This window comes from Chiloscyllium punctatum, chromosome 39 (assembly GCF_047496795.1).
Source record: "Chiloscyllium punctatum isolate Juve2018m chromosome 39, sChiPun1.3, whole genome shotgun sequence".
NCBI classification, from domain to species: domain Eukaryota; kingdom Metazoa; phylum Chordata; class Chondrichthyes; order Orectolobiformes; family Hemiscylliidae; genus Chiloscyllium; species Chiloscyllium punctatum.
Window position 1 is genome coordinate 32,369,315 of NC_092777.1, and position 21,248 is coordinate 32,390,562.

General features: G+C 41.7%; 1 protein-coding gene across 1 annotated transcript in view; it reads right to left on the reverse strand.

The window, feature by feature from the left end:
* LOC140463926 (glutamate receptor ionotropic, NMDA 2C-like) overlaps window positions 1-21,248 on the reverse strand; it is a 129,681-nt gene that overhangs the window by 11,060 nt on the left and 97,373 nt on the right. The window contains exons 9-12 of the mRNA XM_072558405.1: window positions 10,842-11,071; window positions 6,188-6,348; window positions 4,167-4,354; window positions 761-993 (exon numbers count right to left, since the gene is read on the reverse strand). Coding sequence (XP_072414506.1) covers window positions 761-993; window positions 4,167-4,354; window positions 6,188-6,348; window positions 10,842-11,071 — 812 coding nt within the window. The remainder of the gene's footprint in view (window positions 1-760; window positions 994-4,166; window positions 4,355-6,187; window positions 6,349-10,841; window positions 11,072-21,248) is intronic.

Sequence of the window (21,248 nt, forward strand, 5' to 3'; positions counted from 1 at the left end):
TGGCTTACTTCTTCTCTTTCATCTTTCTTTACTTGTATTATATAGTGTAATTGGTGAAAATCTGAGTTTCTGATTAACTAAACCGAAGGTAATAGGATATTCTTCAGTGGCAGTGAGAACATTAGATGATGGATTAAGACAAAATAACATGGATGCTGGAAATCTGAAATGGAATGCTGAAGAAAAGTCATACCAGACTCGCCACGTTAACTCTGATTCTCTCTCCTCAGATGCTGCCAACTTACTGAGCTTCTCCAGCATTCTGTGTTTAAATCCGATATTGAGATGTTCTAAAAGATCAATATTGTACTGAAATAGTGACAGTCCTGCTACTTAGTAAATCATTTGTTCTCCCATGCTTGGGGCATGGTTCTGGTCAATATAGTACCAGAAGGATTTTCAGTTTAACTGTTTTTTTAGTAAGGAACATCTGTGGATGTTTGAAGTATGTCTAACAATGTACCTCAGGGTAACGGTGATCATGTCAGTGTAAAGTTATTGTAGCAATGCTCTGATGACATGAACGGTTCAAGCAATAAGTAGAATAGTGATGAACTAGAATACTGGTTAGTGCAAGTCTGCATGCAGTGGCACTCACTCCCATTGTCAGTGTTTACAATAGTTACAGTCTGCCCTGATCCTCTCTGACTCTTGCCCTTTCTCCCTCAGGCTGCTGCCATTTCACCCCTTGGCGCTTTGTTCCATGCCCTTTACCACCTCTGCCCTGTGCATTATGCTCTTTCTGTTCTAGGCATCTTACCCTGCTGATTGCCAGAAGAAAATCTGTCTTGCTGGATTTCTTCACATGATGTCTCAGCTTCCAATAAACCAAGTGTTCCCAAGCGAAGACCAGCAGACTGAGGCCCATAGCCACCAGGAGCATGTAGAAGACACCAGCCATATTATCAATGTCCAATTTGCTGCTCATTGCCTCATTCTTCTCATTCTGACAGATTCCTGTCAACCACACAGTGTGCAGCTTATGTGTCTCTCCTGTAGAAAATCCAAAAAGAAATGCTTTATTATGAGTGGAATATTAAAATTATGTGAGGAACGAACAATCGTGTGTTAAACTGAATGAGATATTGAAGGGCAAAGAGTGTTAGGGACAGTGAAATTAGACATGGGTGGATTTTTAAAAGCATTTTTAGCACAGGAACAAGCTATTTTTTTCCAAATGACTCTGATGTTACTGCTCCACACAAGTCTCCTCTCACCTGTATTTATCCCATACCATCGATATATCCTTGCTATTCTAATTCTGACGTGTTTATCTATTGTCCTCTTAAATGTATCAGTGCTACTTACCTCCATCATTCTCTGTGGTAGTGAGTCTGAGTCACTACTCTCAGAAGGATATTTTTCCTGAAATCCCTGCTGGGTTTATTGATAACTATGGTATAATTATTGACCCAGTTTGGATCCCTGCAAGTGGGCATATCTTCTGTACTTATCCTATTAAACCTTGTCATAGTCTTAAACACACAATATTCTCAGTCTTGGTGTCATTCTAGTCAATCGTTTTGCACCTTTATCCAGTTTAATATGAAAACAAGAATAGTTCAGAGCTCCAAGTATGTTTTAACCAAGTTCCTGTCCAAGTTTAACAAACAGCACTGCTACCTCACAGTGCCAGGGACCCGGGTTCGATTCCACTCTCAGGCGACTGTCTGTGTGGAGTTTGCATGTTCTCCCTGTGTCTGCATGGATTTCCCCTCACAGTCCAAAGATGTGCAGGTTAGATGGATTGGCTATGCTAAATTGCCCATAGTGTCCAGGGAGGTTAGGGAGGTTAGCCTTGGGAAATGCAGGGTGATAGGGTAAAGGGGTGGGTCTGGTTGGGATGGCTTTTGGAGGGTCGGTTTGAACTTAATGAGCCAAATGGCCTGCTTCTACACTGTAGGGATTCTATGAATTCCTTTGCTTTTCAATGTTATATCTCTAGAAATAAGCCCAGTGCTTTGTTTACAACTTCTATGCTTTATATCTTACAGAACTACTTTTAGTAATGTTTATATATGTATTTATGGGCTCTTCTGGTCCTTTACCAGGATTTAGACACACCCAACTGGATTCTTGCTCTCAGGTGGATAGTTTGAGTCAGGAAGTATCCTGACTTGACAAATTTGTTGTGGATTAAAGGATCCCATTAGATTCACATTCAGTGAAGGCTTTCGAGGGTTAGAACTTGCTGACCATGGAAGTAGATCCTCTGCAAACAGATGAGTGCTGAACTATTTAGAAGGTCAATCTCAACTCCTGCCAAGGTGTTTGGCCCTCACACACTTTCTGCCTACTCCCTTAACCTCCTTGCCAAATCGTACCTCCTTTAGATTGATGCATCTACAGACTAATTCATGCCCACCATCCACTTGTCATGCCCCGTCACTGCCAATATATCACTCTATTCACCTCCATACTCCATGCCATTTCCAACAATCTGATAAATCTCTCGCACATATACACTTGATAGTGATTAAATGTTCCATTCTTGAAACTCGGAACTTTTAAATCTTCTCAAGTGTTCAATCCCTTATTAAAGCGCTTCTATTCAGATCCTACATCAAACATAGCAGAAACTAAAGCTCTTTAAACTTTAAGTCAAACTTTGACTTCAGAATATCCTGCTGGGATCATTGAGGTTACCATGAAAGTAACCTCCTTCATCCCTCCCCTGGCCTGAGGTGTGGTGACCCTCAGGTTAAACCACCAACAGTCATCTCTCTCTAATGGGAGAGTAGGACGATGGTGACTTTACCTTTTTTAATTGTAGTTTTCTTTTTAACTCGGGTAAGTGTCAATGATGATAGAATAATAGCCCCAGGAACTCTCAAAACAAAGAAACTTTATTCAAACTATACATACTGATAATTATTTTTCTCACCTACACCTTATGGGAATATAAATCAAAGCAGTCCAACAGTTAGTGTTTATTTAAATCTTTGACTCTTGTTTCAAGTTTAAAAAATTTAAAAATCCTCAGATCATGATGTTTAAAGAAAACTTATGTGCCTTTCAGGAATGTTTATATCCACGCAAACGTTTTATTACCAGACATTGGGCTAAAGCTATTGGACCAGCTAAAATGGAGTTTGTTTAAACAGAGTATTATGTTCCAATGGCTTGCTGCTTTCCCTCCTGCATGAATCATACCTCAACTCCAGCAAAAATTGCATTCGTCAGAAACAAACATTGGACCGCCACATCAGGTCACGTCTACCACTTTTAAATGTCTGCAGAAGCTAAGTCTGGCCTTTATTTCTAGGTAATATGTTGCCTCTGATTCCTCCAAAATTTACCCTCTAACCCATATTGAAGTCTATTTATGTGTCTGTTCTGTTGGTTTATTAATGTCTTCCTTATTGTTGCAGTTTTCCTCTCTATTAAGTATACTCTGCAATTTGGTGTTTTCCTCAAATTTTGAAACTTTATTTCCAATTCCTGAGTTCAGATTGAGAAGATTTGTAGCTCAGGTTGAGGTTTTGGATGTAGGTTTGCTAGGAACCTCCTTGCTCAGCGAGCAAACCTATATCCTGAGTTCAGATTGTTTACATGGATAGTGAAAACTGTGATCTCAGTACTGATTCCTGTGGAACATTACTTCCCAATCTCAGGAACTACTTTTACTCCCCCTGCTCTGTTCTGTAGCCAACGTGCTATCTATTCTGCTATTTTTCTCTAAATTCACATATTCTGATCTTAAAAAGGGGGCCAGAATGGGGTACCTTAGCAAATGGATTTAAAAGATATTCAAATATGCCATGAGTGAGCAGAGTTGTAGAATTACAAAAAGAGTGTAATGGAGAAACAAGGCAGATCTGGCAGCATCTGTAAGAGAAAACAGAGCTAAAGGTTAGAGTCCGGTGACTCTAAAAATATTCAAGGAGAGTTCTTGTAGGACCAGACTAGCTGCCATAGTGAGCTTAGTGAGAGTGGAGTTCACCTGGTTTGAATACTCCACTATTTCCTTATTTGGCATAGTATCTATTTTTGACAGTTTACAGATTAGTAGAGTCCCTTGGAATGCTTTTACATCACTAGGCACACAATGATTTGATTTTTGTATTGACTGCAGTCTGTGCTTTATTCCTGTTTAATGAGGGCAAAACTTCAATGTTCATTTTCACTTGCTTACCATAATAACATGGATTTAAAGTTTAACTTACCATCACCCAGGAACTGTAAGAGGGCCAGGTCAATGGCTCTCTTCCATTTGGAGTTTTTCTGCAAAGCAATCCCGTAACCAGTCGTTGCAAATACTTTGCCACTTCCGATGGTAACGAGTTTACAGCCCTCATCCTTCCCAGCCATATAATTAAGAACAGCTGCATCATAAATAAAGGCATCAAGCTTCCTGCAAGAGGGAAAACACATCAACCAGAAACGCTAGTGTTAGGAATATCAGAACAAAAGGAGGCAACTTAGCTCCTTGATTCTGTTCTACATTTAAATTAAATAATGGCAGATGGGTATCTTAACTCCAGGCTGCCTTGATTTTGTAACTCTGAATGTCCTTAACCAACAAAAATACATCTAACTCTGTTTGTCTTTTTAATTGAAAACTCTCCAGCCTCAACAAGGAGGGAGAGAGTCCCAGATTTCCAGTGCTGTCTGTGAAGAAATGCTTTTTGATATCACCCGTGAATGGCCTGGCTGGAGTTTTAAGGTTATGTTTCCTTTTTATAAGTCACTCCACTAAAGGGAAACAGATCAATAGAAAGAAACTATCATCATCTTTAATCATCCTAACATCATCATTAACTGGAGGAGGGGAGTGATTTCCTTCAGACTCCCTTAAGCTACACACATCCATCAGTATCCCCTCCTCTCCATCCAAAAATCTTAACTGCACAGGTTCGGTGTGGGATGACCAGTTCAAATTCTTTCCATACCCCTGCACTGCTTCGCAAACACCTCCCATCTCCCAAGAGAAACCTGTGCTCATGATGTTGTACGAGGACAAACAAATCACCCTGTCCTATAACAACTTTATGAAAAGAAAACATCTCATTGCCTCATTTATTCTATCTATTGCCTTTAGAGATACAAGAAATGGAATATTCAGATCTTTCTTTATCAAAAATCCTTGATGCTGTCTCTCTGAAGGCTACAATTAACATGTTTCCTGTCCATAACACTGCATCACATTGCAATCTTCCAAATTAAACATTATCTGTGAGTCATGAGCCCAAACCCCAACATGTTCAGATCAGCCTGAAGCAACTGGGCATTTTGTACGGTCCTAACACTCAAACCTTAGTATCGTCTATGAGTTTTCAGATATTGCTGAAAAAAAGGAGAACTACTGTCAAACTTTCATCTTGCACACATTACTTATGCAAGAATGCCAAATTTCCAAAGGAAGCATCAATTTAGATTGCATTAAAATGTTTGCTGATTGGTTAAGACATTGTCATAGAGAATTTATCAGGGAGCTATTGATTGGCAAGATTTTGTTTAATTCAAAAAATGTTTGAATTAATGCAGCTTTCAACAATTTTGTTAGAATGACTGATAACTTTAAGTTGGTTGTTACTGAAAAAGGGCAAAATATTTACTCGAATTGTTCTGTGAATGAAGATCTTCAATGAAATGTGTAGTTGGAGAAGCTGAAGTTCATCTTCTCAGAGATGAAATTGTTGAGAAGGGATTTTAAACACACTATCAAATCACATGTCAATCTGGGCCACAGAATAGAAAGGGAGAAACTATTTCCCATAGGTGGAAAGGTTGAGAACTAGAGACCCTGATTTACGGTGATTGGCGAAAGAAGCGAGGACAGCAAGAGGAAAATTTTGTTTTATGCAGCAAGTGTTCAGAAATCTGAATGTATTGCCTAACAGTCTGCCTCCATCAAACTTAATCCTGGCTTTCAAAAGTGAATTGGATAAGCACCTGAAGAAAAGGTAATTGCGGGATGTTAGGGAAAAGATGGGGGCTTTGAGATTGGCTGATTTGCTGTTGCACAGAGCTGACACAAACAGAATGAGCTGAATTTAAGGGTATCAAAGGGTATGTGGAGAAGGTGGGAGAATGGGATTGAGAAACACATCAGCCATGATTGAATGGCAGACCTGGCTTGTTGGGTTGAACAGCCTAATTCTGTTCCTATATCTTACGGACTTAAGTCCTCTTTCTGTGCTGCAACCAATGTATGAATCCATGTTGATGAGATTCGACAGCTTACCCTGATTTTAAACTGTCAAGAGCATCTGCCACAGAACGTTGATTATATTTGGTCATGTGAGTATGCATGTCTGGGTAATTGTTCTTGATATTCCGCTCTGTGCTGCCATTGGGAACAGTACCAAATCGAAACGGCGGATAGTGATCCTGTGGCTTCTGAAACTGTTCACAACGAAAGATCATGTTAGAATCTCACCAATGAGTAACCTCACAAAACTTACTCTACTCTTTATTCAGCCCTCTGTTGACAATTCCTGATGTGGGGCAAGTGACAATAGCAAGGTTTTTACCGATTCCTACCAAAGACATTGGCCCCAAATTGACAGAGTTACAGCAGCCAGCCTCAGAATTCATAATGTTCAAATCAGGTGACAGTAAACAAAGTTCCAGATGAGGAGAGCCATATCATCCACTCTGAGCGCCCCACAATCCCCTTTAACACTCACCAATTTCAAGACTCCCTAAGATGCCCCTAATAGCCGCTGACCTCCAGAATCTGAGTCCATTTAACATTTAAAGATTCCAGCTGTGCAGCAGTTCAAAATATTTCCAATGTTTTGCTTCCACATTCTACCTAAAATGTACATCCAATATGGCTCACTTTCTGAAGACTTTTATTTTGATCAATGGTAACCTATTTCAAAATTAAAGTAGTCTTTTAGATTAACCCTTAAATAACTTCACATTGAAGTTATCAGTATTTTACAGAAAGAGACTGAACAGTGCCACAAAGTTTTTTTTTAATCTTTTATTCATTGATGGGATGAAGGTGTTGCTGACAAGGCCAGCATTTATTGCTTATCCCTAATTGCCCACTGGACAGTTAAGAGTCAACCACTCTGCCATCCTTATCTGGTCTGGGCCACATGTGACTCCAGACCCACTGCAGTTTCCTTCCCTCGAGGTTATTAGGTGAACAAGATTGATTTTGCTGACAATTGGCAATGGTTTCATAGTCACCATTAAATTTTTAATTCCAGGGTACATATTGAATTCAAATTCCACCATCTGCTGTGATTAGAACTCCAGTCACCAGAACATTATCTTGATCCCTGGGTTAACAGTCCAGCAATGATAGCACTAGGCCATTGCCTTCCCATTTGTTCTACTGTTCAATATCATAGAACCCCTACAGTTGGAAACAGGCCATTTGGCCTAACAAGTCCACAACGACCCTCTGAAGAGTATCCCACCCAGACCCATTTCCCTACCTCTCTACATTTCCCCTGACTAATGCACCTAGCGTACACGTTTCTGAACACAATGGGCAATTTAGCGTGGCCAATTCACCTAACCTGCATATCTTTGGATTGTGGGAGGAAACTGGAGTACCCAGAGGAAACCCATGCAGACACTGGGAGAATGAGCAAACTCCACACATTTGCCTGAGGCTGGAATCAAACTGGGTTCCTGGTATTGTTGGGCAGCAGTGCTAACAACTGAGCCATCATGTCGTCCTAAGTTAGATTGTGTTTTATTTTTACCTCAGGCCTCTTAATTCATTTTATGATTTTAAAACATCCAATCAGAACATTCTTTATTCTTCCACATACAAGGAAGGGTGAGCCTTCTCCAAGCAAATTCTTTTCATAATTTCATCCACCATTCTGATGAATACTTGCTGTATCCTGTCCAGGGCCAATATATCCTTTTTGAGTGCAGTGCCCAGATCTAAACACAGGCAAGATCTGGGGCTGCTGCGATAAGGCAGATTGTGATTTTGAATTTGTAACAAATGCAGTATGTTAACTATCCATCTCCTTCCTTCCTTTCATCTACAAGAAAATGTTTCAAGAAATATTCCATATAAAATGTTGCTGTTCATAGTCAGTTTTATCAATAAGCAGTATCATTAAATCTTATGTGCTGTTTAAAATGGAACAAGGCCAGGATGCTACCTTCCAGATTGCTGCACAGTTATGCATGTGCAGATCATAGCAGGAGTTGCCATTTCAAGGAAGCACAAGATGCTTGATGGGAGATTATCTGGAACAGACTTCTTTTGAGATGCAACACTGGAATCTGTCTAACTGTAATAGAGAGCTTTTCCTTTCCTGCATCTTTTGAGCTGTGGCATGGTGGCACAGTGGTTAGCACTGCTGCCTCACAGCACCAGAGACCTGGGTTCAATTCCCAACTCAGGCGACTGACTGTGTGGAGTTTGCACATTCTCCCCGTGTCTGCATGGGTTTCCTCCGGGTGCTCCGGTTTCCTCCCACAGTCCAAAAATGTGCAGGTTAGGTGAATTGGCCATGCTAAATTGCCCGTAGTGTTAGGTGAAGGGGTAAATGTAGGGGAATGGGTCTGGGTGGGTTGCGCTTCGGCGGGTCGGTGTGGACTTGTTGGGCCGAAGGGCCTGTTTCCACACTGTAAGTAATCTAATCTAAAAAAAAAAGACCTGCTCCATTGTATTTCTGCTACATCAAAGATAAATATTTCAGATAAGACTTCATGATGTCTGTTCCTGAATCTTTTAAAGACTGTCTCTTTGTAAATAATTGCAATTCATTACTGCGAAGTAACTTCCCTCAAATGAGGCCTGTGACAGTTCGGAACCTATTTGAACTTTGAGAAAGTGAGGATTGCAGATGCTGGAGATCAGAGTCGAAGAGTGTGGTGCCGGAAAAGCACAGCCCGTCAGGCAGCATCCGAGGAGCAGGATAATCTATGTTTCAAACATAAGCCCTCCATCAGGAATGAGGCTTGTGGCCCAAAGGGGCTGTGGGGAAGGTAGCTGGGAGTGCGAAAAGATAGGTGAAGGTGGAGCTGAAAGTGATAAGTCAGAGAGGAGGATAGAGTGGATTGGTGGGAAGGAAGATGGAGAGGTTGGACAGTTCAAGAGGGTAGTGTCTCGTTGGAACTTTGGATCTGGGATAAGGTCGGGGGGGGGAGGGGAAATGAGGAAACTGGTGAAATCCACATTGGTCCTGTGTGGTTGGAGGGTACCAAGGTGGAAGATGAGGCATTCTTCATCCAGGTGGCAGGTGGTTGGGGTTTAGCGATGGAGGAGGCCCAGGACTTGCATGTCCTTGGCAGAGTGGGAGGGGGAGTTAGTGTTTGGCCACAGGGCAGTGGGGTTGTTTAGTGCATGTGTCCCATAGATGTTCTTTGAAATCTTCCAACCAGATCCAACCTTCCACCTTGGCACCACCCTCTTGAATTGTCTTATTTATTCATCTTCCTATCTATCCGCTCCACCCTTCCCTCCAACCTAGCACCTTCACTCCCACCTTCATCTACCTATCACATTCCCAGTTACCTTCCCCAGCCCCACCCCCCTCTCTCCCATTTATCTCTCAGCCTCCTTGGCTCACAAGCCTCATTCCTGATGAAGGGCTTATGCTCGAAACGTCGATTCTCTTGCTTCTCGGATGCTGCTTTTCCAGCATGACACTCTTTGACTCTGAATGTATTTGAATAACAGATTTTGTGAACTATTTTGTTTTGATATAACATTAATAGATCTATCAGCCTGTGTTTATTACGTTAACCACTAAAACTACAATTCAGTCACCCATAGGTTTTATCGTCATTGTCGCTTTGTTACTTACTCAATCATTTCTCAATATAATATTGTAAACAAGGCAGGAACATTGTTTCAAGCTGGCCAAAAAACACCATAATGCTAGAAACATATTGTGGAAAAACGTTGAAGGAAAAAGCAGGGTATTGTTGCTGAAATCAGACTCTCAAAGACCCTAAGCTTCACTTGGAGTGCCAGGCAATATGGTCAGGAAGGATATATTGATCTTGGAAAGTCAGTTTTTGTAAGATTTTATTTTTGATTCTTAATCCTTAACACCCAACAAATCAAGTCATCTTTTTCACTTGGACATGTTAGATTCAAATTATAGCATTAGAACTCCGACCTCATTTTTGTAGCATCACTTGTTAGACTGGCACACAAGTTAAAAAAGGTCCAGGATGTTGATGTAAATGAGAGATTAGTGGTCATGCTATGAGCATGATGTACATGACTCTCCAACACTCTACATTCTTGCTATTGGTCAGTTGACAAAACATTACTATAATTTATGAATGATATAACTTGACAGATTTTTAAATGTGGAACCAAGGTTTATACCAGCACAGCAAAAGAGCCTTTCTGAATTTAAGCAAAACCTACTCATTAACTGCAGGCTGTTTTCCAAAGGTAAACAAAAGCCAAAGGTTTGTGAAGAAGGTCACACTTTTAATGCCAAGGAATGTTGAGCCAAAGACCCTGGGTTGTGAAATTAGAACTAAGCATAACAGAAAATCATACTCCAAAGCTGGGATAACTTTAGTATTGTGCTTCAAGAAGTATGATAAGAAATTATCATCATTGGTCTCAGACAGGTAAACGGACTCAACAGACACCTATTTCTCCATTACTATCCAGGAGGCTTTCTCTTTAATCTACTTTGAGATGTAATGGAGGATTACAGGTTGGGGAGGAAGGGACATGAAAAAGTGTCAAAAACAGAATAAGGAGAAAGTAGATGAGGGAAGAGAAGGTGATTTTGACAATTGATTGGTAGAAGAGTTGTTTTGGCGTCAACAGACGTGTTCTGAATTTACCACTGATGTTGGTGGTAGTAAAGATTCAGTTATAGTGACATCACTTCTAGATGCAGCGCTAATGATGTAGATTCTAATGTTGGGTTGTGCCTTACCTTTTTGTCACTGAGACCAGAGACAGTGTCAATGAACTGCTCTTGAATCATAAATGCTGCCAGGTTTGCTGTATAACTTGCCAGGAAGATGACAGCAAAAAAAGCCCAGATTAAGACCATGATTTTGCTTGTTGTTCCTTTAGGATTTTCGATGGGGACAGAATTGTTGAAGACAAGTGCCCAGAGGAGCCACACTGATTTCCCAATGGTAAATGTTGGCCCTCCTGTAACTGAACAGATATTCAGAGAGAATCATAAAAACTACTGCGACAAATATAGTTCTCCATTCTTTTTCAATCTTACAAATGTAATCAAATGAAATGTTTGTAATACTGTACTTCCATCTCTACTTTTTCCCTTCACCACAGGCAATAATTCACCAAAAATCATAGTGAGTCACCTTCTTAATCTTGAACATTTTGATAGAAAACTAAAGATTATTTGGTGAACCTCAATAAATTGAACCCCTAAGCCTTCCTGATAATGTTAATTCTTGATGCCCATGATCTAATATATGTGATGAGGGCAGAACAATATGATACTATTTGTTGCACACAAGGGCTCTGGGAGACGCACAAGGTTGATGTTGATGTATGAGACTGGGCCTACTCACATTCTATTGACTCAAACTAACATTGTTTCTGTTTTGCTAACTAAATATTAGTGTTTATATTTGCTAACAAGTTAATTATGTTGCACTTTTTTGAGCACTTGGCCTTTCTCAATATATCCATTCAGTCTGGTTTTCATAAAGACTAGTAAAGCTTGTTAGTAGGATCAATTGAGGCAAAGAGGAGAAGTGAGCAGTCTGTCTGTATGAAAAAATGAAGTCCCACACACCAGTAATGTCGTCATCAAAGGAATTAAATGAATGGATAAGAGGTGCCAGCTCCTCCCAGAGACTAAATAGCAGCAACAAGTTGTACTAATGCTTCCATCTGTACTAGATTGGTGACAGAGGGGGCTGTGAGGAATTAAGAACATGGTTTTTGCTGTGTAGGCAGGCTGGCCTGTAGTTTGGTCTATGTCAAGGATCATTCAGAGTTCTAGTTTGCCCAGAACAATTTTGTAAAAGAACTGAGTTTGGCTGTTGTTGGTGAGGAGGCCCTATCTCAGTCAGAGGCAGACTACTTGGCAAGGAATCTTCACTAACTACCACAAGGGAAACTAATGCAAAATCTTCAGTTAAATATTCTCGACAGTGCCAGTCTACCATTACCTTTGTCATAAGACCATTCTTCGCAATTTCTACTTAAAGGGACATTTTCTTATTTGAATGTTCATTCTATTCTACTTTAGTCAATGAGAGAGAGAATTGCAGGTAATTGATGTCCATGCTGTACAATAGAGGAGCATCATGTTATGGCAACTCATTTCAAACTAGGAGATACAAATGGCACTAACTCTGGAGTTGTTCCTGTGCATTCTGGTGCTGCTTCCCATGCTCCACCTGCCTGGTTTGGTGAGAAAGATTTAGTGCAGTGAGTTCTTTGAAGGTGTAACTAATAATGCCATTAATAGGGAACCTGCTGAAGTTCCAAAAGACATTAAATAAGGGGGTATGCAAAAGATTAATAGGCAAGATGAGGGCTTATGTACTTAGGTGTAACATAGACGGGAAGCAGAAGGTGGATATAAATGGGGCCTCAAGATGATTAAGGTATAGGAGCAGAAGTAAACTCTTCAGCCCATGAGTCTGCTGCACGATTTAATACGATCATAACAGGTCTGATATTCTTAAACTCCACACTCCTGCCTTTTCTCTATAACCCTTGGTTCATTTATTGACTAAAAGATCTATCTTAGCCTTGAATATACTTAATGATCCAACTTTTACAGTGCACCGTGATAAAGAATTTCATAGATTCACTATTTTCTGAAAGCGGAAATTCCTCATCGCTGTCTCAAATGTGTCACCCCTTACTTTGAGATTATGCCCCCCTAGACTTTCCCACAAGGGGAAATGATATTTCCTCATCTAACCTGTCAAACCTCCTGAGAAACGTTTATATTTCAGTAAGGTAGTCTGTTCTTCTTATAAACTCCTAAATGAATACAGGCACAACCTACTCAACCTCTCCTCATAAGCAAATCCCTCTATGTCCCGGATCAACCTCATGATCCTTCTACAGATTGCCTCCAATGCCAGTTTACCTTTCCTTAGCGAAGTGGACCAAAACCATATACAGTATTCCACATGTGATCTAATTAGTGTTTTGATTAGTTTTAGCAGGACTTCCTTCTCTTTGAAATAAAGACCAGTGTTCCATTTGTCTTTCCTGTTACTTGCTAAACTTGTGCCAGCTTTTTGTGACTTATGTACAACTTCATGTTCTTTTGAGCCGCAGCTCCCTGCAGATTTTCTTCATTTAAATGTTCTGCATTAACTTTGGCAGGAAGAATAATGTGCATAACCTTACATTTTCCCACATTCATTCCATTTGCCCATTTCCTAAACTGTCTATAACCGTTTACAGACTCTGCGTCATTCTTACCACTTGCCTTCCCACTTATTTTTGTGTCATCCACAAAGTTGGCAATAGCACATTCACCATCCTCAAAGTCATTGATATACATTATAAATAATTGTGACCCCAGCAATGATCCCTGTGGCCCTATTTACACAGCCTGAAAATGATGTCCTTTAACAACTCTATATCCTCTCTTAGTCAATTCTCTGTTCATGCTAATACACTACTCCCAATATGATAGGCTGTTATTTTATTGAGTAGCCTTGCACCCAGAACCTTATGAATTGCATTTTGGAAGTCCACATTTACTGGTAGCCCTTATCCTGCTGGTTACTTCCTCAAAATAAAACTCTAATGTAGTTTTCAGGTATGATTACTTCTGCATGAAGCCATACTAGCTCTACTTGATTATATTTTGTATTTCTAAATGCTCTGCTGTTCCATCCTTTACAATAGACAATTTAACATTTAGTCACTGACAGATGTTAAACTAACTGACCTATTGTTGCTGTTTCATGTCTCTCTTCCTTTTTGAATAAAGGGTTACATTTGCAGTTTTCTAATCTTCTGGGACTTTTCCAGAATTTAAGGATTCTTGGAAGATTACTTCCAATGCATCCACTATCTCTGTAGCTACTTCCTTTAATATCTTAAGATGGAATCCATTAGGTCCAGGGGATGTACTAGCTTTTAGGAGGAAGCGAGGATTGCCGATGCTGGACAGTCAGAGTTGAAATGTGTGGCGCTAGAAAATCACAGCAGGTCAAGCAGCATCCGAGAAGCAGGAGAGTTGACATTTCGAGCATAAGCCCTTCATCAGAAATGTGGAGGGGGTAGGAGGCTGGGAGATAAAGAGGGTGGGGGTGGGGCTGAGGGAAGGTAGCTGGGAAGGTGATAGTTGAATGCAGGTGGGGGTTGTAATTTTGATAGGTTAGTGGGGAGGGTGGAGCGGATAAGTGGGAAGGAAGGTGGACAAGTAGGGCAGGTCAGGAGGGCAGTGCTGAGTTGGAGGGTTGGACTGGGATGAGGTAGGGGGAAGGGAGATTTGGAAACTAGTGAAGTCAATGTTGATGCTGTGTGGTTGTAAGGTCTCAAGGTGGAAGATGAGGTGGCTTTGATTTGATGGTGAAGGTGGCCCAGGACTTGCATGTCCTTGTCGGAGGAGTTGTTAAACTGGTCAGCCACAGGGTGGTAGAGTTGTTTGGTGCATGTGTACCAGAGATGTTCTGTGAGACTTGATATCCTGTCTCCCCAATGTCGAGGAGACCATATTGAGAGCAATGGACTCAGTCGGTGAGTTTGGTGGATGTGCAGGAAAATCTCTGCCTGATGTGAATAGATCCTTTGGGGCCTTGGACAGAGGTAACGGGGGAGGTGTGGGCACAGGTTCTATACCTTATGCGGTGGCAAGGGAAGGTGCCAGGTGTGGAAGATGGGTTGGTGGGGGGGGGGTGTGTGGACCTAATGAGGGAGTCACAGAGGGAATGGTGTCTGCGGAATGCAGTTAGGGGCAGGGAGGGAAATATATTTCTGGTGGTGGGGTCTGATGGTAGGTGGCAGAAATGGCAGAGGATAATACACTGTATCCAGAGATTAGTTGGGTGGAAGGTGTGGATCAGGGGGTTCTATCCTTGTTGCGGTCGGAGGAGTGGGGTTCAAGGGCAGAAAGGCAGGAAGTGGAGGAGATGTGCTGGAGGGCATTTATGATCACGTGGGAGGGGAAATTGTGGTCCTTGAAGTAGGAGGCCATCTGGGATGTCCTGGAGTGGATTTGCTCCTCCTGGCAGCAGATAAGGGCTACCAGTAAATGTGGATTTCCAAAATGCAATTTATAAGGTTCTGGGTGCAAGGCTACTCAATAAAATAACAGCCTATCATATTGGGGGTAGTGTATTAGCATGAACAGAGAATTGACTAAGGAGTAATTGGGAGTAAGGAATCGTTTTTTATGGGGAAGGGGGAAGGGCGGGTGGCAGGAGTTGTTGTCGTCAAGGTAGCTGTGGGAGTCGGTGTATTTGAAATAGATTTCCAAATCTCTTTTCCCCCCAATTCATCCTGGATTGAACCCTCCAACTCAGCACCACCCTCTTAACCTGTCCATCTTCCTTTGCACCTATCCACTCCACCCTCCCCACTGACCTATCACAATTAACCCTCACCTACGTCCAACTATCGCCTTCGCAGCTACCTTCCCACCCAGACCTAACACCACCCTCCTATTTATCTCTGTCCCCTTCCCCGTCCACATTCCTGATGAAGGGCTTATGCCTGAAACGTTGACTCTCCTGCTGCCTGACCTGCTGTGCTTTTCCAGCTCCACTGACTTTTACTAGCCTTTAGCTCTGTTTGTTTAGCTAGTAATATCTTTCTTTGTGATAATTATGATGTTTATTTTTATTCCAGCCTTTGCCAGTTGATTATCTTTGGAAGGCCATTATTGTCTTCTACTGTGAAGACTGATACAAATTAATTTTTTTTAAACTCCTCTGCCATTTCCTGGATCCACCTTATTGTTTTCTCTAGCCTTGATTTCTTTTGGGCCTGTGTTCACTGGTCTTTCTCTTTCTTTTTTACATATTTAAAGGAGTTCTTATAATCTGTTTTTATTTTATTTCCTACTTTGCTCTCTTGGTTCATTTTCTCTCTCTTTAATTATCATACCCTCCTAAGCCTGTGATTTACTGCTAATCTTGGCCATATTGTATGTTCTTTCTTTCAATTTGATACTATCCTTAACTTCATTAGTTTACGATGGTTGGTTTTCTCGCTTTCTAGAGTCCTACTTCCTGACTGGGATGTATCTTTGTTGCAAATCATGATCATCTGTCTTTGTTCCTCAACCATATTTTCCACTAAACTCCTTTCTCAATCTACCAGCCAACTCTGCTCTCATTCATAAAGCACGGAAACAGATCCTTCGGTCCAACTCGTCCACGCTGACCAGACATCCCAATTTGACCTAGACCTATTTGCCAGCATTTGGCCGGTATGCCACTAAATCCTTTCTATTCATATACCTGTCCAGATGCCTTTTAAATGTTGTAATTGTACCTACTTCTGGTACTTCCTCTGGCAGCTTGTTCCATAAATGCATCATGTTCTTTGTGAAAAACTTACCTTTCAGGTTCTTTTTAAATCTTTCCCCTCTCACCTTGAACCCTTGCCATCACAGTTGTTACTGACCCAAGTCTCAATATCAAATTGAATGCCAAGTTCTACCATATTATGGTTACTGTTTCCTAGGGAATCTTTTGCTCTGAAATGTTTTATTGAACTTGCCTAATTACCAATAACCTGATCTCTGAGTGGATATAGAACATACAGTTCTTGGAAACTGTCCAAATTACTCCACTATATGGATATTTCTTGTGGCTACTTTTTGGTTTTTGCCAATATTGTTTTCCTGGTTTATATGAAGATTAATATCACCCATGATTCATGTACCTTCTTTTTTTGCATGCCCTCATTCCCTCCAGATTTATTCTCTGTCCTGTTATAGGCCTATGAACTACTCTCACCAGTGTCATCTTCCCCTTGTTCTTTCTTGTCTTCAACCATATATATTCTACATCTTCTGATCGAAGGTCATTTCTTGCCATTGAACTTATTCCATCTCATACTAACAAAGCCTCCCTACTCTCCTTTCCTTTTCACCTGTCCTTTTGGGAAAAAAACATATTTCTGAGTAATTAGACACAGCTTTGATCTCCTCATAACTGTCTCCCGAATAGCGATAAGATTATACCAATCATAACATGTATTTGTATTTGTACCATGTGTATTTAAGTAGACAGCCATTTTCCTTTTTAACCATTTTTCTCCCTTGATGTCAGTTTCTTTTCATGTTTGCACATTCTGTCCCTTCCTGTCCAACCTAAATGGTTGCCCTGCAATACTGCCATATTGTTTTGCTTTGCAGCCTTGCATATTCTGTCTTCACAACCCTCCCCCACTCTTAGTTTAAAGCCCTCTCTGCAGCCCTAATTATTTGATTCATCATAACATTTTCAAGTTGACAGGCAGTGAATAATGGAGTGCCACAAGCAAGTTTACAATCTGTATGAATGACTTGGATAAAAATTTTGCAAGTATAGTATTTGAATTTGCTGATCATAGAAGAGAACATAGAGGGGTTTGCAAACAGATACAGACTAGTTACATGAGTGGGCAGCAAGATGGCTGATGGAGTAAATAGTGGGAAAATGTGAAAGTATTCATTTGGGTCGTAATAATAGAAAACCAGAATATCTTTTAAAGGGTGTGAAACTTGTGTCGATGTTGAAAGAGACCTGTCTGCTCAGATAGCCAGTGTGTTTTCTTTATTCTCTCCTGGTACATGGGCATCATTGGCTGGCGTTTATTGCTCATTCCTAGTTGCCCTTGAGGTGGTGATGGTGAGCCCCTTTCTTGAACCACGGCAGTCTATGTGCTGTGGGTGGACCCACAATGCCTTTGGGAAGAAATTCCAGGATTTTGACCCAAAGAGAAACTGAAGGAATGGCGATATATTTCCAAGTCAGAATGGTGAGTAGCCTGGAGGGAAACTTGAAGGTGGTGGTGTTTCCATATATCCGCTGCCCTTGTCCTTATAAATGGAAGTGGTTGTTGATTTGGAAGGTTTTGTCTAAGGATCTTTGAATATCTGCTGTGTATCCTGTAGCGGGCACACAGTGTTGCTACTGAACGTCAGTGGTAGAAAGGGTGGACACTTTCGGATATGTTGAAAGTGAGGACTGCAGATGCTGGAGATTAGAGTCGAAAGTGTGGTGCTGGAAAAGCACAGCAGGTCAGGCAGCTTCCACAGAGCAGGAGAATCAACATTCTGGGCAAAAGCCCTTCATCAGGAATGACACTGTGAGCCTCTGGGGTGGAGAGATAAGTGGGAAGGGGTGGGACTGGGGTGAATGTAGCTGAGAATGTGATAGGTAGATAGAGGTGGGGTAATGGTGATAGGTCAGAGAGGAGGGTGGAGCAGATAGATAGGTAGGAAGATGGTCAGGTAATACAGGTCATGAGGCCGGTGCCGAGTTAGAAGGTTGGAGCTGGGATAAGGTGGGAGGAAGGCATGTCCTGGGCCGCCTCCATCGCCACTCCCTTACCACCTGTTGCCTGGAGGAAGAACACTTCATCTTCTGCCTCGGGACCCTCCAACCCCACGGCATCAATGTGGATTTCACCAGTTTCCTCATTTCCCCTCCGCACACCTTACCCCAGTTCCAACCTTCCAACTCGGCACCACCCTCATGACCTGCCTGCCTGTCCATCTTCCTTCCCACCTATCACTCCACCCTCCTTTCCGACCTATCACAATTACCCCCACCTCCATTTACCCTATTGCACTCTCAGCTACCTTTGCGCCCCCACCCCCTTTCTCATTTATTTCCCCACCCCCTCGGCTCACAGCCTCATCCCTATTGAAGGGCTTTTTCTTGAAATGTCAATTCTCCTGCTCCTTGGATGCTGCCTGACCTGCTGTGCTTTCCCAGCACCACACACTCAACTTCTGGATATGGTGCCAGTTAAGCAGACTATTTTGTCCTGCATGGTGTAAACTTCATAAATATTGTTGGAGCTGCACCCATCCAGAGAAGTGGTCACTATTGCATCATATTCAGACTTGTGTCTTATAGATGGGAGGCTTTAGGGAGTGAGGAGGTGAATTACATACTGCAGTATTCCTAGGCTTTGACCTGGTCTGATAGCCACTGTATTTACTTGCAAGACCAGTTGAATTTCTGGTTAATGGTAACCCCTAGTATTTTGATAGTGGGGAATTCAGTGGTGGTAATGCCAGTGAATGTCAAGAATCAACGGTTAGATGGTCTCTTATTGGAGATGGTCATTGCCTGACGTATGTGTGGCATGAATTTTACTTGCTACTTGTTAACTCAAGTCAGGATATTATGCAGCTCTCATTGCATTTTAACATGGGCTGTTTCAGTATCTGAGGAGTTGCAAATTATGCTGAACATTGTGCAATCATCAGTGAACATCTCCACTTCTGACATTATGATGGAGGGAAGGTCTTTGAAGCAGCTGAAGATCACTGGGCCTAGGACACCACCCTAAGAACTGCAGAGATGTCCTGGAGCTGAAGGGACTGACCTCCAACAACCGCAACCATCTTCCTATGTGCCAGGTATGAGAGTTTCCCCCAAAATCTCATTGATCCTAATTTTGATAGGGTACAGCAAGCAATTAGGAATGCATAATGTATGTTGGTCTGTATTGAATGGGGATTGCTGTGCAGGAATAAATAAGTATTGCTAACATTGTGCGGGTTAGGCTGCATCTGAAGTACTATGAGCAATTATGGTCTCTAAAGTTGCAAAAAGATACACTTGCATCGGACACAGCATAACAAAGGTTCATAAATTGGTCCTAGAGATAATGTTTTGTCCTATGATAAGATGCTGAGTAAATTGAACCTATACTCTGGAGTTTAGAAGAATTAGGGCCTATTTCATTGAAATGTAAGGATTCTGAAGGGGTTTGTTGGTTGGATGCTGAACATTGCTTCCACTGGTCAGGGAATCTAAAACACAGAGCATAGTCTCAGGATACAGTTGGGTAGAGGGGTGATCATTTGGGGCTGAGATGCGGAGAAATTACTTCATTCAGTATGTAGTGAATCTTTGGAATTTGCTACATCAGAAGGTTGTGGATGCTCCAACATTGAAAACAGTTAAAGTGGGGATCGGCAGGTTTTTAAAAATTTTTTAAAGAAAGAGGAATGTTATATTGTCATGTAGAGAAGTATCCAGAGCTATATTATGTGGACCTGTACATCAGTATCCAGCTGCCATCTCACTCTCTACTGCACTACTACATGTATCCGAATCTAACAGTCTTTCATTTGTACATACACCACCTGCAGGAATAACTGCAAGAAATACACTTGAAGAAAGCCCTGGTATTGTGCCTAAACATACGCTTATTTTTAAATTCTGTAAACCACAAACATAAGTATGGAGATGAATGTTAGATTCAAATCTTCAGACCTAAGGATTCCAACCTTGACCAGACTAAAGGTTGTTGACTTACCTTTGGAAAAGCTTTCCAAGCAAACTCCTTGCCCAGGGGCCTGTGAAATAGTGCAGTCAAGGCCAAGAATTCACATAATCGAGAGTGTAGCACTGGAAAAGCACAGAGGTCAGGCAGCATCCGAAGAGCAGGAGAATTGACGTTTTGGACATAAGCCCTTCATCAGGAAGGGCTGATGAATGGTTTACGCCCGAAACGTTGATTCTCCTGCTCCTCTGGTGCTGCTTGACCTGCTGTGCTTTTCCAGCACTACACTTTCGACTCTGATCTCCAGCATCTACAGTCCTCACTTTCTCCAAGAATTCACGTAGCCACTCCTTCTCCAGCAGTAACTGCTGTATTCTGTGGCTTAAAGATCCTTAAACCATTTTCACAGCTATTGAGAGAAGGTAAGTATTGAAGTGATAGTGAGGTGCTGGGTGGGTGCAGATGTACAGATAGCAGATGGTTGAAAATGCAGGTAGGGTGGCAGATGGGTTATGCGCTGGGGAGTAGATGCTGGAGACGGGCAAGGTGTTAGGTGAGTGGGAGGGGTTTAGAGTGCTTGGTTGGCAAGGAGTGATGTGTTGGGTCCAAATAGGTCAAGGTTCATGTTGGAAAAGTGGGTCTGAAGAGTCTATGGGAGATGATGGAGTGCAGAGAGGTTGGGAGAAGAGAATTGCTATCAGATCATATGGAGCAATGTGATGTTTTGGATCTCTGTGTTGGCATTGCATGTTCCCAGGATACAGAGGGGTGGGCGTGGTGACTGTTCCTGTAACCTTTTCAAACAAGTGACTCAAAATTATCTGAAGCCTCTGATCCTAATCCAGAGTTGGAGATGTTTTCAGAGAATTCCAATATGGGGTAATTGCCAATCAGAACTTCCATCCTCTGAGATTTGCGCAGAGTG